Consider the following 22,249-nt stretch of genomic DNA (forward strand, 5'->3'; position numbering starts at 1 on the left):
AACTACTCAGAAATGCCCCCTTTATCTTTTATAAGTTACCCATACCATACTTGGTTCTTCACAGATCTAGTTATTTGAGATTATATACTGCCAATAACTGTGCATGGCTATATTTCTGAAAGATTGGACTTTGTTGTCTTCCTTGCAAGGATATAGAATTTTACTGTGGCAAGAAAGTTTGTTATGGTACACCATCTTGACTTAGCAAGGCTTGGATTTAAAATTTTGTTAGGCGGATTCTAGGGTATCTCTGTTCCTATGACTGTCTGTCCTGGATTCTCATCATAGTTTTCTATTCTGTTTGGCCAGAACTCCTGCATTTCATCTTTGGGATAACCACTTCGGCTTGTAACCACTGAAGTCCTTATTTTCTGCTAGGCTTAATGAAACTTTACCCTAACTGGTGCTTAGCATAGTTTTTGGCCAAAGACCCAAAGGACCCATCTACAGATTTTGGAACTCTTTCTTTGTATGGCTCACTCTTCTGCGCTCTCTGACCTGAAAATCTGAGCCATCTTAGCAATTTGAATGATAACTTCTTCTGTTTCTTCTATCCCATAAGTTTTGTTCTTTGCTTGGATTCCATCAGCCTGTGCTGCAATTTACAAAGCACACCCTCAAATTTGATACTCACTATTCTGGGCAGTCCTGGGGCTTGAATTCAGGGCCTGGACACTGTCTCTGAAATTTTGTGCTCCAGGCTAAAGCTCTAACACAACTGTACTTCTGGCTTTTTGGTGATAAATTGGAGATAAGAGTCTCACAGACCTTCCTGCCCAGGCTGGCTTTGAACCCTGGCCCTCAGACTGCAGCTTCCTGAGTAGCTAGAATTATAGACATGAGCTACTAGAGCCACTTTTACATTCCCCTTCTTTCCAAGATCACACTCCTATGCTATATATTGTCCAGTGCCTAAAACAGATCTTTAGAATATTTTGTTTTATTTTAGAGTTGTTGATGACAGGAAAAAGTGTTGACTACTCTACTCCATCACAGCTGCAATCAGAAGTCACATATTCCCTTAAAATACTGTTTGTTTTATAATTAGAGTGAATTTATTTTGTTCAAGAAAGAATGGAACTTTAAGCCCTATCTTTAAACCTCTGAGCTATTTCAAAGACTAATTCCCAAAAGAAGTCCTAGGAAAAGAATGACTGAAATGATACATACATCACTTGCTAATTATCCTAGAGTTTCCTTTGCTGGCATACATACCTTTCTTAAACTAGGATGATAAAGCATTCCCTAAGATAGAGCCATAGTTAAGTATGCATATATAGGAAGATAAACACATGCCACCCTGCCTTTTTCAGATAATGGCATACATATAAAATGATTAGTATTTTTATGACATAGTTTAGAGGCCAAAGGTTATTAGAGGCCATCATCCCAGAATGTTGAGAAGATCACTTTCCTACAACCTACTCATATATAGCATATAGCTTAGGAAATGCTACAGAAGTAATCTTTTGAGTCCAGATGTCACTAAGAAAGAGGGTGTGGAAAAAGCTTAAATCAAATCTCCATCTCAAGATAGAAAATAGAGCTTCTGTAGGTAGGAAGACAGTAACAGGCCAGAAGATTTTAATAGCTGATAATCAAGGACAGAAACCCCAAAGCCATCTATGACCACAGCTGGTCTCCCTCTTAAAAAAAGATACTTCTGTCTGGAGCCTATTCAGAAACAAGTGCTCAACATAGGGAGTCATATTTGCCCAATTCCAGAGTCAGAGTCACTACTCATATTGGGCAACCCCTAAATTGGGGGGAGGGGCATGGCTGCAGAGTATAAAAACAGAAAAATCTCAGAATTACATTTTATTTCATTTGTGGCATATACAATCCTCAATTGTCTCAGGAAATGGTTATGCCTTACCCTTTATTATAGTGATAGCAAAACAACACTTTCCGCTTCTATAAGTCTATTCTACAAATCAGCACTAGTGTGAAAAAGGGATAATCAAATACATAGGGCCATTTCTGTGTCACTGTAGTCTGGCAATGACAAGAGGCATCAACTGTACATGAGGACATGTAAGCAAGTCATACAGAAAACACAAGTCATTACGATGGTACTTATACATAGTTTCTGCTCATTTAAACATAATCAAATACTTTAACTTATGTAGTATATATTTTCATAAAAACTCCCTCATTTTCGACTTGCTTGATCATTTATACTAAGGTGAGCACTGAATGTGAAGGCACTGTTTCCAATAGCGCCTTCAGTTCATCTGCAGCACATGGCCAAATGCACAATTTACTTCTGAATGCCCTGCATCCTGCAGCTGAGCTTTCATTCCCTTTGTTTAGAGAACTGTATAGACTCTGATTCCAAATATATGCTTTTGTTTCACTAGAAGGATAGTAGATATGACAGAAAATCATTGTCCTTCATTGATAAAGATAGTGACATTCATACAGCAACGTTTATTATCTTTTGATTTTCTTGGCTTCTACCCCAACCTCTAAGAGACAAAGAAGGCAGTACGGGGAAGAGCTGCTAGTCTGGATTTTACAGATAAGGGCTGGAAAGTAGTAAGAGGTGAATGGCATAGCCATATTCATCATGAAGGTTAAGAATACCCAAGGCAACTACAGTAGCAGCAGGTATTAACAAATTTCTAATATGCTAATATGACAAATCAGTGTATCTTAAAGAAACTTTTCTAATAGAAAAATTAAATTTTTAGCTTAAAATTTTCTTTGGGGCCTTTCCATCTATACTCAACTTATTTCACATGTAGGCTGGTGCAGAGACAACTCTCAGAGCAAAACCTGAAATTCAGGCAATAATGTATCAGGTTATTACGACCTGAACACTGGGGCTCAGACAGCCTCATAGAAAAACAGCCGTTAACATTCTCTTATCAGTGTCTTTGCACAATACAACTTTTTAAATCTGCTGAAGTTCAATTTCACAGCTCCCTTTTCTCTCCCCCATTTTCTCTTCTCTTTACTTCTCTATTCCCTCCCTGCTCCCATCCTCTATTTTGGTCTTGGAAATTGAAGCCAAGACCTTTTCTTTTGCATGCTAGGCAAGCACTCCATCACTTGAGGTATGTTTGTATAATTATTTTTTCCTTTTATGTTGTTTTTGTTTGTTGTTTTTATAGACAGGGCCTTTGTATACAGCACAAGCTGATCTTGAACTCACAATCCTCCTGCTTCTGCCTCTTGAGTGCTGGCATTACAGGTGTATACTGACACATTTGGCTCATTTTTTACTTTCACAGACTTGTGCTTTTTGGTTTCATGTCTAACAACTTTTTTCTTCTATGTTTTTATGTTTTACATATAGATATATGGTCTGAGTTAATGTTTGCATAATGTGATATATTTAGATTGGATTTCATTATTTGGCATGTATGTCTATTTTTTCCAACTTTTTCTTGAAAGGATTATCCTCTCTCTCTTAAACTTTATGTACAGTTGTTGAAAATTAATTGCCTGAATTTCTTTTCTTTTTTTTGGGGGGGGGGGGAGGGTCCAGTCGTGGGGCCTGAACTCTGGGCCTGGGCGTTGTCCCTCACCTCTTCAGCTCAAGGCTAGCGCTCTACCACTTGAGCCACAGTGCCACTTCCAGCTTTTTTCTTTTGGCTTATGTGGTGCTGAGGACTGGAACCCAGGGCCTCAGGCATGCAAGGCAAGCGCTCTACCACTAAGCCACCTTCCCAGCCCATTTGCCTGAATTTCTATAGACTTATCTCCAGATATTCTTATCTAGAGGTCAGCAAACCAGAGCATATGGGCAAAAAGCTAAGAATGGCTTTTACATTTTTAATGGTTAAGAATCAAAAGAAGTGGGCTGGTAAGGTGGCTCAGTGGTAGAGTGCTTGCCTTGCATGCACGAGGCCCTGGGTTCGATTCCTCAGCACCACATAAGAAAAAAAAGCCGGAAGTGGCACTGTGGCTCAAGTGGTAGAGTGCTATCCTTGAGCTGAAGAGCTGAGGGGCAGCGCCCAGGCCCAGAGTTCAGGCCCCACGACCGGACCCCCCCTCCCAAAAAAAAAAAAAAAGAATCAAAAGAAGAATGGTATTTCAAAGAATATGAACATTATTTGATATTCAAATTTGAGCGCCATAGAATTTTATTAGAACTCAGCCATGCCTTCTCATTTACTTCTGTGGCTGCTTTCCCTTTACAAGGCAGTAGTTGTGACAAAGACTGTATGGCCCACAAAGCCTAAAATATTTGCTTTGAGGCCGTTTACAGAAGAAGTCTGCCAAGCTCCGGTCTAGGATATGAGGATCCTTATAAGCATCCATGCAAAACCTCAGGGGCTCTCTGAATGCCACTATAAAAATACTGCAAGGGCAGAAGCTTTAAATAGAACTTCTGAAAGCCCTGAGGAAGGCAGAAAAGGAAAGCATTTAATAGCTGGCTACCCTCTCCACCTAGGACTAAAATATAAAAGCCTTAAGTAAAACTATTCTTAAAAGGGTGACTTCACTGAATTGTATAGTTAACTGTAAAATGAGGGCATTTTAAATCTAAAATGTATTTATTTTAATGAGTTTTTCTTAACTATCTCCATAAGTCATAAAAGAAGAAAAAGTATTTGTAATATGAAAGATGACAGGTTAATAACCTGAATATGGGATATTTTTATTGAAAATCAATAGAAAAATGATGCCTAAAATTCTCAACATCAGTAATAATTTTTAAAATGCAGAATTAGAAGATATTATATTATATTAGCAGAAACTAGAAAGAATGATTGCATGCAGAGATGGTAAGAATAGCAAACTGTCTCATACACTCTTAGGGGGAGACTAATTGTCACAATCTTTTAGAATATCACTTAAACACCCTCAAAATATACGGATGCAGCATTACACTTAGCAATTTATCATCAGGAAATAATAATTGGTAACATTTATATAGCACTTATTATGAGTCAGGCTTTCTAAGTGTTTCACCTACTGTCTTGTCTGTTACTGGGTAAATTATTACAACAAAATTCCATACACTTTGTCTTGTATATAAGTTTCTCTGATTTGGTGAAGGAAGGGAAATCACAGAAATGGTGGGACAAAGGGTGAACCAATTCAGCAGTATTACTCACTAGACACTATGTTGTAAAAGAACTTTACAATGGGAGGGGGCAGAGGGAGGAGTCAGGAGGGGGAAGAGTGGGAAAAAATGAGGGAAGGGGTAACACTGTTCAAAAAGTAATGTACTTATTACGGAAACACAAGAAATAGAGAAAAAAAAACACCACTAACAACAACAAACACAGATTTAGCCAGGCTAACAATAACAAACACAGATTTAGCCAGGCATCGGTGGCTCACACCTATAATCCTAGCTACTGTGGAGGCTGAGATCTGAGGATTGCCCATGAGATTCTTATCTCCAATTAACCACCAGAAAACCAGAAGTGACCCTGTGGCTCAAGTGGTAGAGCGCTTGCCTTGAGCTGAAGAGCTGAGGGATAGCACCCGGCCCAGAATTTAAGACCCTTGATCGACAAAAAACCAAACAAACAAAAAAACCCACAGATTTGTGCCAGGTGCAGTAGCATATATCTGCAATCCTAGCATTCCAGAGGCTGAAGTAAGAAGATCATGTCTGAGGCCAGTCTGGGCTACATAGTGAGTTCTAGGCCAATCCAAGCTAGATAGAAAGACTCTGTCTAAAATAGTAACAACCAACAAACCCCCCACCCCTGCCAACCATTTATTTCCCTATAGTTCTGGAAACTAGGAAGTCCAAAGTTGAGGAATCTGTATCTTGTTATACTATCTCACTGTAGAAAGTGGAAAGGCAAGAGAGCATGTGTAAGAGAATGAGGAACTTGTTCTGGCAATAATGCATCCATTTCCATGTCATTGGTATTAATCCATTTATGAGGGCAGAATCCTTACCTCTCAATAACTTCTTTGAAGTTCTCTCCTCTCAATATCATTGTACTGGAAATGAAATCCCCTACACATTCAAACCACAGCAACTAGTTTAACTTACTTAATCTTTACAAAACCAGAGGTAAAAATTATTGTCCCTATTTCACAGATGTAGAAAGTAAAGCAGAGAGATGAACCCGCCCTGGGTTTCACAGATAGTAGAAAGTGACAGAAATAATTCCGTGCACAAAGACTTGTGAGAAAGAATGAAGCTTATGTGCAACATGTTCTAAAACAGAAAAACTGGAAATAAGGTAGATACTAAAAAGGATTGTGATACTCCTTCCATACACGAAGATGCCAAGGAACCATTTAACCATATTGCCAAAGATAGTCATGACATACTTTGCACAAAAAGAGCTACAAATGATGTGAAAATGATGCTACTTTTATTTCACACTGTAATTAAATGCACATAAATAAGTATGGAAGAACAATTGCTAAAATACTAAGAAAGGTATGTGGAGGTGGTAAGGCTTTGAGTAATTTCGTTTTGTTGCATTTATCTATTTTGTTCTCATTTTTTCCAAGAGCATACTTATACAAATACATAAACTTGTAACCCATGCACTTTCCAACTTTAATAACATTTATTTTAATAAAAGGAGAATGTGAAAGGAGAATGTGAATGTAAAGAGATTGGAGATGCTTAACAAGACAAGAGCTATACAGTTGTAGTAAGTAACTTTCATCCTAAAGAATGAAAATAAAGAATGGAGAAACTTTTCAGGGAAAGTACTGCTCTTATTTAATTAATATACTGAGAAAGAACAGGAAGTCACCAGACATTTGTTTTCCTCTTCCTATCATAACTTATCAGGGCAATAACTATAATTTAACTTTTGTGTTTCTACAGCATTTTCATCCGCACATCTCATTTAAACCTCATAACACCCAAGCCTCAGTAATACAAATACAAGGGTTGGAAATAGAAAACAGAAAAAAAGAGGGAAATTCTTTTATTCCTTATGATACCTGTTGATTTTTCTGCATGTTGCAGGAAAAATAGTGTTTCAAAATAGTGTGGTGAGGATTACTGAAGGTCCTGCTACTAAAGCACAGCCCTCTGCAGTAATATGTCAATTAGGCTGAACAACTATAGTCCCTTTAGAATCTTTCATATAGTTTGCTGAGGCAGATGAACCTAGGAATGTGTACTACCTGCAGACTCATTTGTCTATGATACAAAGTAAAACTCCATAATAAGGACCATCACAATTTTTGGTGCCATGGTTTTTCTACTGGAAAACTGAAAGGAAATTTTCTCCCACCTCAAGCCATATACTTATCTTCTTCTAATTTAAAACTATGTATTTGTAGCCAGGTGCCACTGGCTGATGATTATAATCCTAGCTACCCAGGATGCTGAGATCTGAGGGTTGTGGTTCAAAGCTAATCCAGATAGAAATATCCTCAAGACTCTATTTCCAAGTAACCAGCAAACTGTATGGAGGCATAGCTCAAGTGGTAGAGCACCAACCATGAGCAAAATAGACAAGTGAGAATGTGAGGCCCTGAGTTCACTACTGGCACAAAGTATAACAAAACCCTATGTGCTTGTGTTAGCAAACAAGCTCAAGTAGGAGTTTTCATCAAATGCACTTAGGGTTTCATGATTCTTTTTACCCATCCCAGTGTCCTGGCTATTTTTAAGAGGAAGACAGAACAGCAGCAAACTGTATTCCTTTAGACATCTAATAGTCTGAGGAGATACATTGTGACTTATATCTTAAATATGGACATATAAAGTCTAATGAGACAGACCATACTGTAAGAAATACATTCTATGACATAAATGACTCATTTGCCCTACACTAACATTTTTCAAATGTGTGCAAACCCAGATGATCCCAGACTTGTGCTTAACTTCTTCATTCACCCATAAAGTATGTCCTTCTAATGGGGCTCCCAGCATGTCATCATCTTTAGGGTGACACCTACTAATTTATTCCTCACCCTTGGCATCGAATTTCATCCTAGCATTTTAGCTCTGCTAAAAGCTTCAGCATTGCAGAGAGAAAGGGTCAAGGCCAGCAATTTATTTAGCTGATTGGCTTTCTGATAATAAGCTAAGAAGTTTGCTGACATTCACAACGCCACTTTTCTTCATGAAGAAGAAAATAAAGCAATCCTACTTCCTGTGGGGTGGGAAGCAATGAAGTCTTTTTTGTGAAAAAAAATGCTTCAATTAATCAATGAGTCATGACAAGGAGATGGAAAATCATATGTAGCAAATGAATTATTATCCTTGGAAGGCGCTCAGGACTCAATTTTCTTTTTTTGTCCAATAACAGTAAGCAGGAAAATAAATGCCACCTGACTCTAGAAGTAAAGAAGACATGGGAAGAAAGCAGTACACATTAGTGTGTTGGAACCTCAGGCACATTTCTTTTCTTTTATTTTTTTGTTGGTGGTGGGGCTTGAATTCTGGGCCTGAGCTATCCCTCAGCTCTTCAGCTCAAGGCTAGCACTCTACCACTTGAGCTACAGTGCCATTTCCAGTTTTCTGGTGGTTTATTGGAGATAAGAGTTTCACGGACTTTCCTGTCCAGGCTGGCTTTGAACTGCAATCCTCAGATCTCAGCCTCCTGAGTAGCTAGGATTACAGGCGTGAGCCACTGGCGCGCAGCCATGCACGTTTCTTTGTGTAACAGCTACCATTTCATTCCAGTAGAAGTGATCATCGAATTGGAAAGTCATGGACTCTAATAGACCAGACCTCTGGATTCCAAACTGCCAGAGTCAATTGGAAGAGATAATGGCATGGTAATGTTGCTCTGATAAATAATCATGATAGTGTCATTAATTAAGAGAGGAAACTCTACAGACACTAGCCCTGGGCATTCAGCAATAACTGAATGAGTCTCAATGAGTAGATAAGAGTCACATGGGAGTGACGGAGCCCCACCTACCACCTACTATCTGATAGCCCCAATGGGAAACAGAGGCTGCCTTCAGCCCCCAGTTTTGATGTGCACTCAAGAGAGGGTCAGGAGGAACCTCTGCGCTAGCTCAGCCTCTGACTTGCTAGGAGTCCCTAGGGACAACAGCTTCCGTGGCCCCAGACCTCGGCTCATCTTTGGTGATCTGGAGAGAACACCTGTGGTCTCACGAGACTTCCAGGCCTGCTGTGAGGGAGGATAAGGCAAAATGCTTAGGACACTGGTGAGGTGAAAGGAATGGTGGGTGCTGAGGGGCCTGCACTCTTGCTAAGAGTGGCCTAGAATCCTACATGGGAAGCCTGCAGGTATTTAAATGTTGAAGCACTGACAGGGAAAGATGGGAATAAAACATGTTGAGGTAGAAATGAAATGAAATGAAATGAGTAGAAATGAAAGAAGCTGGATGAGCTAATATTCTGTTCCAATTCCAACCGCCAACCCCCGGCATGTCTAGCTCCAAATATCTGGAGCTTGGAAAAGGCAAACCTCTCAGTTTGTAACCATTGTTCACTATCACATTCGTAGCATAGCTCCTAGCATACGTCTTTTTCAATGAATGCATGAATGAGTGAACATTGGGAGGGGAAGAGGACAGAGCACAGCTTAAAATCACTCCCAATAATCTTCAGTGGAGGATCCTATCGTCTAAGGAAAAGTGACTGTTCTTGGAGAGTTAGAGGTTCCCTGAACTACTTTTATGTCATTCTCTGAGTCCCTTCCCTCTGTAGGGTAAATCTAGTCATTTTATTCTGTGAGTATCAATGGTAGCTTACATTGTCTTGCTCTATTCTCTTCCTTCCATCTCTACCATTCCATAATTTCAGCCCACAATATACTCTTTGTCTTTTTTTGTCAGCACTGGGGTTTGAACTCAGGGAATTATGTTCACTCAGCTTCCTCCCTGGGCTGGTGCTCTACCCCTTGAACCACACCTGCAGACCAGCTTTTTGCTATTTATTTTGGAAATAGAGTCTCATGAACTTTTCTACCTCAAATGGCTTTGAACTGTAATCCTCTAGATCTCAGCCTCTTAAGTAGCTAGGATTACAGGTGAAAGCTACTGATAATGCTCAGCCACCATATGATCTTTCTAAGTGTGCATCTTGAAGCTGTCAAACAGACTTAAAAAACTGAATCTGCTGTAGTTGTGTCTGCTTTAGGGTCATTGACACAACTACTCAGGTAAAGTCATTTTTATAAGTACAAACCTAACATCCTTGCTTACAAAGGGGTCAAAAGGAAGTCTTTCCTTTTAGGCTAGGGGTCGTGGTGAAAGGCCATTACTCTGAGGCCAGAAGGCACATTGTTTCTCCATGGCTAGGTTCATTTCTGTCTCAAGAGGTGACAAGCACAGGCAAGCCTACCCTTTCATGGCGCCCATCTCATAGCTCAGCCCTAGCCTGGCTCTCCAAATCTACTCTCAGCCCTTCCCCAAGGAGCTTCTCCCTGAAGAAACCACACCCAGAGGCTTCAGAACCTTCCTAAACATACTCTGAGCACAAATCAGGAAGGCAGGGATGGGGGCGGCAGGCACACAGACGCAGGAGCTATTTTTGAGTGACTGGAAATAAAAGCTAAACACAGGTGTGTTCTGCACAAGTGGAAATGTTCCCGCATCCACAAGAATTTTTTTTTATAAATAAACTAAAAAAAATACCCATTTGGGTTGCCACATCTCATCCTAGTTTCTAGGGACATATACAAATAGTTCTTTCAGGTCTTTGCAGATTATTTCAGGAACCGCAAAGGGCTTATAGATACCCACTAAAAGTGTCTTGACTTATTGTCTAGAAAGCCACATGCAATGATAATCTTGGACTGAAAATGAGGGCAACACCTGCTCTGTGACTCCTGCCACCGCACAGAAAAGCAGGGCAGAGGAAACCACCTTAACTGACTATGAAAGGAAATGGTAGCAGAACTTGAGGCCGACAGAGCATGTCATAGCAAATGCAACTGAATTTAGAGAACAGCATGTTTAAAGATTTTACCTCAACTGATACATGCAACAAATATATATATATATATATATATATATATATCAAAATGCACATTAAATAAATCATGGCAGGCCATGTTACTATTGTATTTATAATGGAATACAATCACCTAAATGAATGTGTAGAGGCTTAACTTTAAAGAAGAGGTAAGCATTACAACAATAATGGCAGCAGGTTTTTATAGCTCACACTCCATTTTCCCACTATCAACGGACAAAATATTTATGGCATGTTTTCTTTCCAAATGCGTGCTCAAATCTTACCCACTTTTAACTATTTTAGGACTTTAGGTGAGTTTTTTTTAAATCACTTTTACCTGTTCATGTGACAGTATTCCAGCCCCAGCAACAAACTGGACCTAAACATAAGAATCCTTCATTCCCATTTCTAAAGTCTGAGAAAGAGCAGTCAAAGTGGAAGAGACAATTTTTGGATTTATGGGTACCACAGACAGACCCCTTCCGACAAGGAGTATTTTATACACTGTGTCTTAGTAAATCCTAACAGCAGCCCTATAACATCAGGTTTATGGCCCTTGCTTTACAGCTAAGAAAACTGAGGCTCAGAGAGGTTAAATCATGCACCCAAAGACATACTGCCAGCAAATGCAAAGATAGGACTCAAATCTTAGTTTCTTTGAGATGGTAGTATGTTCATGAACTGCTTCTAACAAACTGGAGGGCTAGGTCAAAGTTGGCAGGAAATGTATGGCAATAAAAATAAAATCTGTACCAGTAAAGGACAATAAAAGACCTGGTTTCCAGCAGATCATAGAAAATAATACAAATGATGATGATGATGATGATAAAATAGTAAAAACAAACTGACAGGGCACAGGGAATTTTTGTTAAGCAACATAATCATAATGGATTCAAGACTGGCTCTGCTATTAGCTATGAACAAAGCAGCTAAGAGGATAGACAGAGGGCATTTCAGGCAGCAGAAATGCATGCTTGGGGTCTGGACCATGAGAATACATGAACATGATGGGGGACATCAGAATATCACATGGACCATGGCCAGAAAAACAGCATGTGGCCAGAATGCCTAGGAGAAGGAGTGTCAGCATCCTCACATCTTGATTTTATCAAGAGGAAAGACAAGCTACTGAAGACTTTGGTTGCTGCACAGGGGTCACGTGGTTATGGGATGACAAAAAGGAGAGGCTGGAGTCAGGTGCTGGTGGCTTATGCCTGTAATTCTAGCTACTCAGGAGGCTGAGATGGGAGGATTGCAGTTCAAAGCCAGCCTGGGTCTTTCCTCCAGATAATCACTCAAAAAGCCAGAAGTACAACTGTGGCTCAAGTGGTAGAGCCCTCATCTTGAGTTAAAATAAAAATGAGTTCAGGCTCCAGGACTGGCATAACAAAAAAGAGCTTGGGTTACTAGGGGTGAAATGGATATGGAATGAGTGAGGCTAGAGAAAACATACTGCCATTCTTCACCACCCCAGGATGCTCCTCTGGAGCAGGTGCCAAGGAGGAGGCCCAGCATCTGCACAGCTGGCTCACAAGCCTGGGCTTAGCCTGAATGGACAGGAAGGGGCAGGAACATACAGGGAGGCAGCTTGGGATAAGGGGCAGGGTGAGAGAGGGGACATCAAGTGTCAAGCTAATATGTGCACTTTCGCCCTAGGGAACAGACTTAGCATGCAAGCTATGCCTTGTCTACATGTAGAGGAGAGATGAAAATGTCACATTTCACAAATATAGTAGCAAACGGCTTCAAAGTACTTTAACCCATGAAACAAGAGAAATGGGATGCAACCCTTAGGGGACAGTAAAAGGTAGTCTGATACATCTGCCTGTTCATGGTTCCCTTCTGCATGGCTGGGACTGTTGGATGTTCCTTTTCCAAACAAAGCCTTCAGAAAAAAAAAAGACAGATTCTGTTTATCAGACTGGATCTCAGGCTGTGAGGTTAGGAACACAATCATCAAGATGATTGTGTTTCTCATTGTGATATGTATTCAAATGGCAAGGGCTGGAGGATAATGTGTCAAGATGGAAATTGATGTGTTCAGGTAAGAGACAAACCACAGTGGCTTTTCTTTTCTCAAGCCTTGTTAAATATTATTGAGACACTGAGCTTTCAATTAAAAAAGAGGCTGTTCCTCTTCCAAAAGCAAAACAGAAACAAGACAGTGAATCCCCTCCCCCACGGCAGAGAATGGCACCAGAATTTTCTGGTGGCTTTATCTTTGTGATGGGGAAAGGGCTTTATGCGTTCTTTGTATTACTAAAACCAATTTTTGTTGCTAATTATTAACATATTGTATTATGCTTCATACCTATTTACCAACTGCCTTATCATGTGTCTAGTTACAAGTCTGATTAAAAATAGAAATTGCACTGTGCATAAGAAAGCCTCCTGAAGAAGGCTAGGCACAGGAGGAGAGGATGGTTTAAAAAAAAAAAAAAAAAAAAAGCAAGAGCCATTTCTTGCAGAAATCAGCAAGGGAAACATCTTTCCCCTCCTCTCATTTTCTCCACCCACCTTCAACACCCACAGAGCTATATAGAAATAACTTAAGGGAAGAACATTTCACAGGTAAAAAGATGGACGAGTTCTTGAGTGATTTGCAAAATGGGATAATTTGTTATTCCAGAAAGGTGTCTAGATAGCTCTAGTAATGTGTTTTGAATACCATTTTCAGAGTCCATGGGACTTTCTCCCTAACAAAACACCTGCTGGTTTGGCAAGCTAATTTCACTTTTGCAGTCCTCAATTCACTGGTATCTTTGCATTAGGCTCTTCAAATACACAATCTACAAGCCATTTTCTTTCTTTTTTGTTCTGTTCTGAGGCTTGAATTCACGCCCGAGACACTTTCCCTGAGCTTTTAGCTCAAGGCTAGCACTCTACCACTTGAGCCACAGCTCTACTTCAACTTTTTTTTTGGTAGTTAACTGGAGGTAAGAGTCTCATAGACTTTCCTGCCCAGGCTGGCTTCGAACCTCAATGCTCAGATCTCAGCCTCCTGAGTAGCTAGGATTACAGATACGGGCCACTGGGACCTGGCAAAGCCATTTTCAGAATCGTAAATGTGAATCCTACTGATCATCTTATGAACAAACCTGGGGGTGAAGGAAGGCAACATTGTGGTCCCCACACCCTCAAGTAATGGCCACAGGAAGCAAGAGCCTGAGCATTCCCCCATGCTAATCCCCTGCTCTGTCTGCTCTTTCCTGTATCCTGTAGCTACCTACCAATGATTTCCATCCCTGAAAGGAGAGGATTCAGGTGACTAGAGTCACCTAGGTGATCTCCAAGTCAAGCTTGTATGTGGGGAATAACATGCTGCCTCCCAGTCACCTGTAGACAAGAATAATCACCTTCTACATATTAAAGACTGCCTGGCTTCTCATTGAATTGGACCACTATTTAAAAAAAAAAATGTACCTCGGAGAAAAGGCTGAATGCTCTAGGAACCACTAGAATAATATGACTTTCAACTATTGACTTGGTACATAGCATTGCATGAAAGCAGAAATGGTATGTGGTCAAGACCCCGGCAAACTGCATCTTTTCACAGAGATTTTATAGCTCCCCTGGTGTTTACAGGGCTCTGGCTGCAATGATAATAAAATCATCCAACCTTCTTACTCCAAACAAGACAAGCAAAATTCTCTCAGGCGCTCTACCTGTCTATGATCTGAACAGCAGACATTTTTTAAACGTTTGTTGCCTGTAAGCCATGACCAGCATTAAAAAAAAATCCTGTGGTTCCTTTATGTCACAGAGCTTTTGTAGCCTGGCTGCTATAGAGGCTAGAACCTTCAGCCAAGCAGGCTACCTTCTAAGTTATTCCTTCTGAGACATACTTTTCTTCAGGACCATGTAAATCTGCAGCTTACCCAAAAGAAAAGAGAAATTGATTTGATCTTTAAGTTCCTTCATTCACATAGGCTTAACCTGATCAAAAGGAAAAATGTAAGCTTGGCTCTGGTGGCTCACACCTGTCATCCTAGGTATGTAGAAGGCTGGGATTGGGAGAATTACAGTTCCAAGACAACCTAGGCAGAAATGTCTGTGAGACTCCACCTCAACAGAAGAAGCTGGGTATGGTAGCACATGCCCATCACCCTAGTTGTGAAAAACAGGAGGATCATGGCCTGGGTGCATGCTTGGGAAGGAAGTGAGCCCAGATCTTAAAAACCAACCAGTGTAAATCAGGGCTGAAGGCATGGCTGAGTGGTAGAGGATCTACCTTGCAAGCACAAGACCCTAAGTTCAAACCCAAGTACCGCTTCCCCCCAAAATATCAGACGCAAATTCTTCTTCACAAATCCAGGACAAAAACCAAGTGTTTCAAAGGCTAAAGCAAACCAGATAATTCCATCACTTAAGGAGTGGAGGCAGGTGGACCAAGAGTTCCAGGCCAGCCAGGGTTATGTAAGTGAGTTCAAAGCCAGTCTGGACTATATAGCAAGACTGTCTTTCAAAATAAAACTGGCCAAAGAAAATGCTTATGCCATCTCGTGTACACTCTAGAGCACTTGATAGTTTAGAAGGTAGGAGAGAACCTTTGTTTACCTTATTGATGAGCGTCAATATATCTCCTTCTTTGATTGTCAATTCATCATCATTCTGTGCCTCATATGGAAATATTACTTTGCAGTAATCCTTGGCTGCAAGAAGAAAAGAAAACACAACCTTTAAGGCACTTTATCTAATGAGCTGACCCAGCAGAAAGTATTCCTGTCACATTAACCTTAGGGAAAGGCAGGCTTAACAGGTAGGGGATTGTGACTGCATAAAGAAAGGGTCACCCTCAGAAAACTACCTCAAGATGCTCATAGATGCTCATATTCTCTGCATTTTCCCCCCTTACAAATCATGTAGCATCATGAAATGCTATTGATTGCTTTGCTTTGCTCAGGTAGAAAAGAAAACTGTCCTTGGTTTCAGGAAAGCAAAATTTTTTTTCGGTTGTGGGGCTTGAATTCAGGGCCTGTGTGCAGTCTTTTTGTTCAAGGCTAGCACTCTACCACTTTGAGTCACAGAGCTACTTCCAGTTTTCAACTGGTTAATTGGAGATAAGAGTCTCAAGGACTTTCCTGCCCAGGCTGGCTTTGAACTGCTATCCTCAGATCTCAGCCTCCTCAGTAGATAGGATTGCAGGTGTGAGCCACCAGTGCCCTACAAGTGTGTACAATTTTATCAACTTTTCAGGTATATGTATAAGTAGATATCTGCAAAGAGACAAAACTTACTTTTTTCCTCATTGCCTTCTTCCATACATTACAAACATAGAAATAATGTTTTTCTACATACTACAAAGCCAACATGGTACATAAACCACTAAAAAAGACCTCACTGTGGTCTATCTTAAGAGACAAATGTTTATGTATTTATATGTGCATATGTGTCAACCACAAAGAAACCAACAAATACCAATAAGACATTCTTTAGATGTGGTAGGGGGATGAACTTGTCTCCATGGCTTCGTTGTAGGAAACTGATCATTCAGTGACAGGGATATTCATTGTAAAGGAAGCACACAGACGCCATCAAAGAAGGAAAAATCTAGGGTTGCTCAAACTCAAGAAAAATGTCCTTAATTATATGCTTTTGAAAGGTTTTCTAGTAAATTATTTCTATCGAGAAGCCCCAGATAAGACAGTGAAAACATCTGTATGGTATTAAAGTAATGAAGATTTTGAAAACTGGGCTTTCATGACTCAGTGTAGGTGGAAAGAAAAATTCCAGAGAACTGTTATCTACTAAAGCTGGCATTTATTATTATTCATCAAAGTCAACAAATCTAATGGCTTTGAATATCCTGAGATATTTCCCAACACTTAGGCCAGTTTCTGCAGACAGATCATAACCTACAGCAACATATAAAAGTATCAATTATGCTGTCCCTGCTATACTTTATATCACTGATATGCATATCTTTATGCTGCCAAACATCTCATCAATCAAAGAGAGTGACATGCAAAATAAAGATAATTTAAAAATCCACACTACAAGCCAAGCTAGCACTGCATGCCTATAATCTCAGTCCTCAGAAGGTGAAGGCAGGAGAATCCTAAATTTTGAGAGAGACCCTCTCTCAACTCCTCCCCTCCAACAAAAGCTAAACAACAAAATTCTATAATACAGGCACAGTGGTCTAGGATTGAAATGTGACTGGGAGACTGAGAGGGAAAGGTAGGGTGAGAGGGAAATCACTTTACTTCTGTGTGGATGTTTTCTGCACAATGGCTTGAAAGTATCATTTACATCCCCTATGCCAATGTTGGAAACTTTCTACCTTAGGTAGGTATTCTGAGCTTCTGATAGCTCCTGCTCACTAACCTTTACTGAGGAGCACTAGTTCTAAATCCTACCAAGCCCAAATCCCTAAACCTACTCAGTTACTAGCATTCAATCTCTCTTTAATTAGTAATAGCAAACTTCCTCAATTCCTAGTTGGTCAAGTGACCTAAAGAGGGAATATATTAAACAATCTTTAAATTGGACAATGATAGCTCCTTAACAGTTTCCCTATTGACTGTACTAGTGAAATATGACCGTCCAAGCTCAAAACAACACAAATGTATAGAGTATTATTGAGGAAATTTAAGAATAATTGTTTGAATGGAAACCACGGACACATTTTACAAAGAATATCAGAAACCTATGACCAACCAAAAATGAAGGAACAGATGTTTCTCTTCTTTACAGACAAAAAGTTAATAAACTGTGATCAACTTCTGTTGATTAAATTTCTAGCAGCCAATCCCAACCCTCTTTCTTGTTCACAGAATCCTAATTTGTTAAGACATTACATTCAAGAACAGAAAACCTTCCCACAGCCCTAGGGAAGAATAAAATCTGCCCAGGCAAATAATGATCAACTTATTCTTCTTGGCTGGTGATTGGTTTGGAGATGGACATATGATCTAGTCCCAGCCAAAGAATTGTGAGAGGAAATATGCTGGCATAGAGGCTATAAGATTTTGTTTCCTAGCTAAAATTAAAAGAGAAAGAGACTTGGAAAAAACAGCTGCCCCTTTCTGCTTTGAACGCTGTTTTACCTGTGTTCAAGGTTGTCGCAACCATATTTCAAATGAAAGAAAAGCCAAGAAAGTAACAGAGAATTTGACGCAGAGTCCTGATACTGTTGAAATGTCTCAAATTCATCAGTTTTCAAGAAGCCTGTCTCTGGATCACTTATTACTAGAATAAACCAACCATTTACCGCCACTTTGTGATCTGATAAGACTCCACTACTCAAAGCAGAAGATACCCTGGCATGAAAGAATTCAAGAGAAGAAAAAAAGAGCTAACTTCTAGTTACTTCTTCTAAATACAAGGCATGATATGCCACTTCCACCACTAAAAGCACCTTTTCCTATGTGTGTCTTCATTGTTCCTTTTCCTTTTATTTCTTTCTTTAGTATTTCAGGCTGTGACATATAGTAGGACAGTTAATAAATAACTATAGAATTGACTTGTAATCAATAGTGGGAAAATATTGCTAATCAAGTACTAGCATGCCTTTAAAATGTTCCATGGGACCATTTTGTTTTATGCTTATAGTTTCCCTATAAGCTGAAAAGGACAGATAGCTCTTGTTTTGGGGTTTTTGTTTCTTTTTGTTTGTTTCTGCAGTTTGAAAGTTTGAACTTGGGGCTTCATGCTTCCCCAAGCAAGTGTTCTACTGCTTGAACCACATTTTCAGCCTTTTTCTATCTGTTTTTTGTTTGTTTGTTTGTTTGTTTCTGAAAGAGTCTTGCTTTTGCCCAGGCTGGTCTGAATTAAGATCATTCCATTTATGCTTCCTGTTGTAGCTAGGATGATCGGTATGTACCACCATACTTATCTTTTTCTATTGAGATGGCTGGGGGTATGGGGGTGGGGGAGGGGGGCGGTTGTCTCGTGAACTTTTTTGTCCTCCTGATCTCAGTTTCCTATGTAGGTGGGATGACAGGTACATATCTCAGTACCCAGCTATTGATTGAAATGGGCTTTCTCAAACTTTTCCCCATGCAGGCCTTGAAACACAATTTTCCCAATATCTACTTCCTGAGTAGTAGGATTCCAGGTTTAAACCACCAGTACCTGGCTCTTCTGACATTACAGAAAAAAAGGTTTAGGGTCTGGGGCTATAACTCAATAGTAGAACACTTGCCTATCATGTACAAGGCCTTGAGTTCTATCTCTAGTACTGAAAAAAAGCTCTCACAAATACAGATTTAATACTTTGAGCCAGTGGCTCACAAATATAATCCTAACTACTCAGAAGGCTGAGATCTGACAATCACGGTTCAAAGCTAGCCTGGGAAGGAAAGTTGGTGAGACTCTTATCTCCAATAAATTACTCAGAAAAAGCCAGATGTTGCACTGTGGTTCAAGTGGTAGGATGCTAGCCTTGTGTAAAAGAGCTCAGGGATAGCACACAGGCCTGGAGTTCAAGCCCAATGACTGACAAAAAAATACAAACATATGCACAAACTTGCTATGATGAAATATTGTTGAGGTATTTCAGAGAAAGGCAAGATTGAATGCATACAAGAGAAAGTTCACATAAAATGAAGACATTTTATATGCCTTAAGAGGTTGGGAGGGATGGGAAAAATAATGAAAGGGGTGACACTGATAAAAAAAATGATGTCAAAAGACATTATCCAAAGGACCCCAGAAAGTCAAATGCTTATTAAAAAGAAAATGTATACAATTAAATGAAACATGTAGAACATGAAATCTGTCAGTCAATAAAATGTCAGAGATATATGTGTGAAAGAGAAATAAAATTTATTAAATACCAAAAAGATGAATTGCATACATAAACTAATTTGTTGAACGATAACTCCTTTGTACAACTACTTAAAGATTATAAAAGAGTATATTTCTAAATCCTTTTCTGGATGTGGGAAGTTTATAAATTTTAAATGAGTAGCAGAGACAGAGATAGATGAACAGAAAAGAATGACATTAATTTTTGGAGGCAGGCATTTTCAATCTATTCATCAATTAGATAGATTTAATTAGTCAAACCAAGTAGGAATGAATACCCACATACATAAAGAAAACGAAAGCATAACTTACTCAGCAATTGAGATGACTTGTCTTTATTTAGTCCTTAGAAAGATTAAAAATACTAGGCTGGGAAGGTGGCTCAGTGGTAGAGCGCTTGCCTTGCATGCCTGAGGTCCTGGGTTCAATTCCTCAGCACCACATAAGCAAAAAAAGAAAAAAGCCAGAAGTAGCGCTATGGATCAAGTGGTAGAGCGCTAGCCTTGAGCTGAAGAGCTGAGGGACAGCACCCAAGCCCAGAGTTCAGGCCCCACAACTGGAACCAAAAAAAAAAAAAAAAACAAAAAACTAACAAATTATCATGTGTTTTAAATCCTGACTCTTTTCTTAGAGTCCTTTAAGAATTTGACAAACAGCAATGACTCCTTTTCAGAAACAAAACAGACTATACAAACACATTCAACTGAGTGGGGAAATGTATATAATATCACAAGGCTCAAGAACCCTGTCATTATGACTTAGTTCCCAGATAACTAGCTCTTGTACCAATTAATTACCGGTTTTCAAATTTGAAGAAACTTGCTCAGTTTAAAATGACCAAGAAGTTCAGTCATGATTCCCAACCTCTGAAAATATTATTACAATCTCTAGACTTTCTGAAACTTATATATTGAAAACAGATTTAAAGGAATTGAGCTCACATGTTCATACCACATGACTCCTTCCAGTTATTTTTGTAACCTGTTCAATTAAGAAAAACTTAAAAAAAATCAAGAAAAAAGTCCCCAGCTTAAAAGCAGAAACAAACAGGATAAATATATTAGTAAGGTGAACAAATATGCATAAGGAAATAATGTTAAATCCAGAAATCTCTAGACTCAGTTTTAGCTTACAAAGATCACAACCCAGCCTGGGTGCTAATGGTTCATGCTTGTAATCCTGGCTACTCAGGAAGTGGAGAACTGGAGGATCATAGTTCAAAGCTATCCCAGGAAGAAAATTATTCAAGACTCCATCTCAATTAATGAACAAAATTCTGTACTGGAGACATAGCTCAAGCGGTAGAGCACCAGCTATGAGAAATAAAGGTGAATAAGAGTACAAGGCCCTAAGCTCAAGCCCTAGCACCAGCACTAAAAAAATATAAAATTAAAAAAATAGGGGATGGGAAGGTGGCTCAGTGGTAGAGTGCTTGCCTTGCATGCATGAGGCCCTGGTTCAATTCCTCAGCACCACATAAACAGAAAAGCTGAAAGTGATGCTGTGGCTCAAGTGGTAGAGTGCTAGCCTTGAGCTGAAGAGCTGAGGGACAGTGCCCAGGCCCAGAGTTCAGGCCCCAGGGCTGACAAAAAAAATTAGACCATAAGCCCTTGGGTTTTGGCAGGTAGTAGAAAGTACTGGGTTTCACCTAGGCCTGAAAGCCCTGAGTTCTTTTCCTATGGACACTACAATAAAAGTATCAAGTTCAGTGATACCTACATTCACCAACATTGTATTAAAAATTCTTCCATTTGATTGATATTATTATCTAGGACACTAAATTGTAATCCCTAAACAGAATCTTTGGTAAGACCTTTTTAGAAAGGAAATATATTGCATAGACTATATAATAGGTATTATCCACTGGTGGAGTCTAGGACTGCATCCAAGTATTAAATTCTGCAGCAAATAGATGACTAGTTATCCCACATAAGAAAATAAATACTATAAATGGGTCCATGTCCGTTCAGAATTTCGGAAGTGCATATAAGGGTGTGGACTTCTATATGCTCTAGGAACAACAGACTAAGGTACTAGTATCTGGTAGTCAGGTAGGTTATATATAATCAAGTAGAAGGAAGAGATGTGCAGACAATAAAGCAACAGTGAGGAAGATGAGGGTCACTCATTTAAAGTATCAGAATGTCAGAAATGGGAAAATAACTTCCAAAATTAGACACTCAAAAATTCCATCTTAGAGGAGTAGAATGCCAATGGGCTTTGTACAATGTCCTAGGAAACAGACAGAGAAGGACTAGAGGATGCTTCTCAATCATTCCTAATGTTAAGCATTGTGTTGGGGAAGGGCTGGAGGTTCAGCTCACATGGTAGAGTTCTTGCCTGAGAAGTGTGAGGCCAAGTTCAAAGCCCAGTACCACAAAAAAAAAGTTTCACCAGGTATGGTGGTGCATTCTAGTAATCTTAGCTATTCCAGAGGCAGACTTCGTTTGAGGCTAACCCTGGCAAAAAGTTAAGCTACAGAGTTAAAGCAGGATCAGTAAGGTCTGAGATCTAATTTGAAGAATAACTAAGGCCAAAAAGAGCTGTGGCTATGGCACAAGAGGTAGAACATTTGCCTACTATTATTAGGCCCTGAAGTCAAACTCCAGTGTTCTTTAAAGTGTGAGGCACCTGTTGACTATAGCTTTCTACATCCCTCCCCTACAATAT

General features: G+C 39.6%; 1 protein-coding gene across 4 annotated transcripts in view; it reads right to left on the reverse strand.

Moving 5' to 3' along the window:
- The window catches only part of Sh3kbp1 (SH3 domain containing kinase binding protein 1), a 340,250-nt gene that overhangs the window by 77,470 nt on the left and 240,531 nt on the right, over positions 1–22,249 (reverse strand). For all 4 annotated transcript variants that reach the window (XM_042670511.1, XM_042670512.1, XM_042670510.1 and 1 more), the window contains one exon: positions 15,386–15,480. In XM_042670511.1, coding sequence (XP_042526445.1) covers positions 15,386–15,480 — 95 coding nt within the window. The remainder of the gene's footprint in view (positions 1–15,385; positions 15,481–22,249) is intronic.

Source organism: Dipodomys spectabilis, unplaced genomic scaffold (assembly GCF_019054845.1).
Source record: "Dipodomys spectabilis isolate Male_0828 unplaced genomic scaffold, ASM1905484v1 ptg000564l, whole genome shotgun sequence".
Classification (NCBI taxonomy): domain Eukaryota; kingdom Metazoa; phylum Chordata; class Mammalia; order Rodentia; family Heteromyidae; genus Dipodomys; species Dipodomys spectabilis.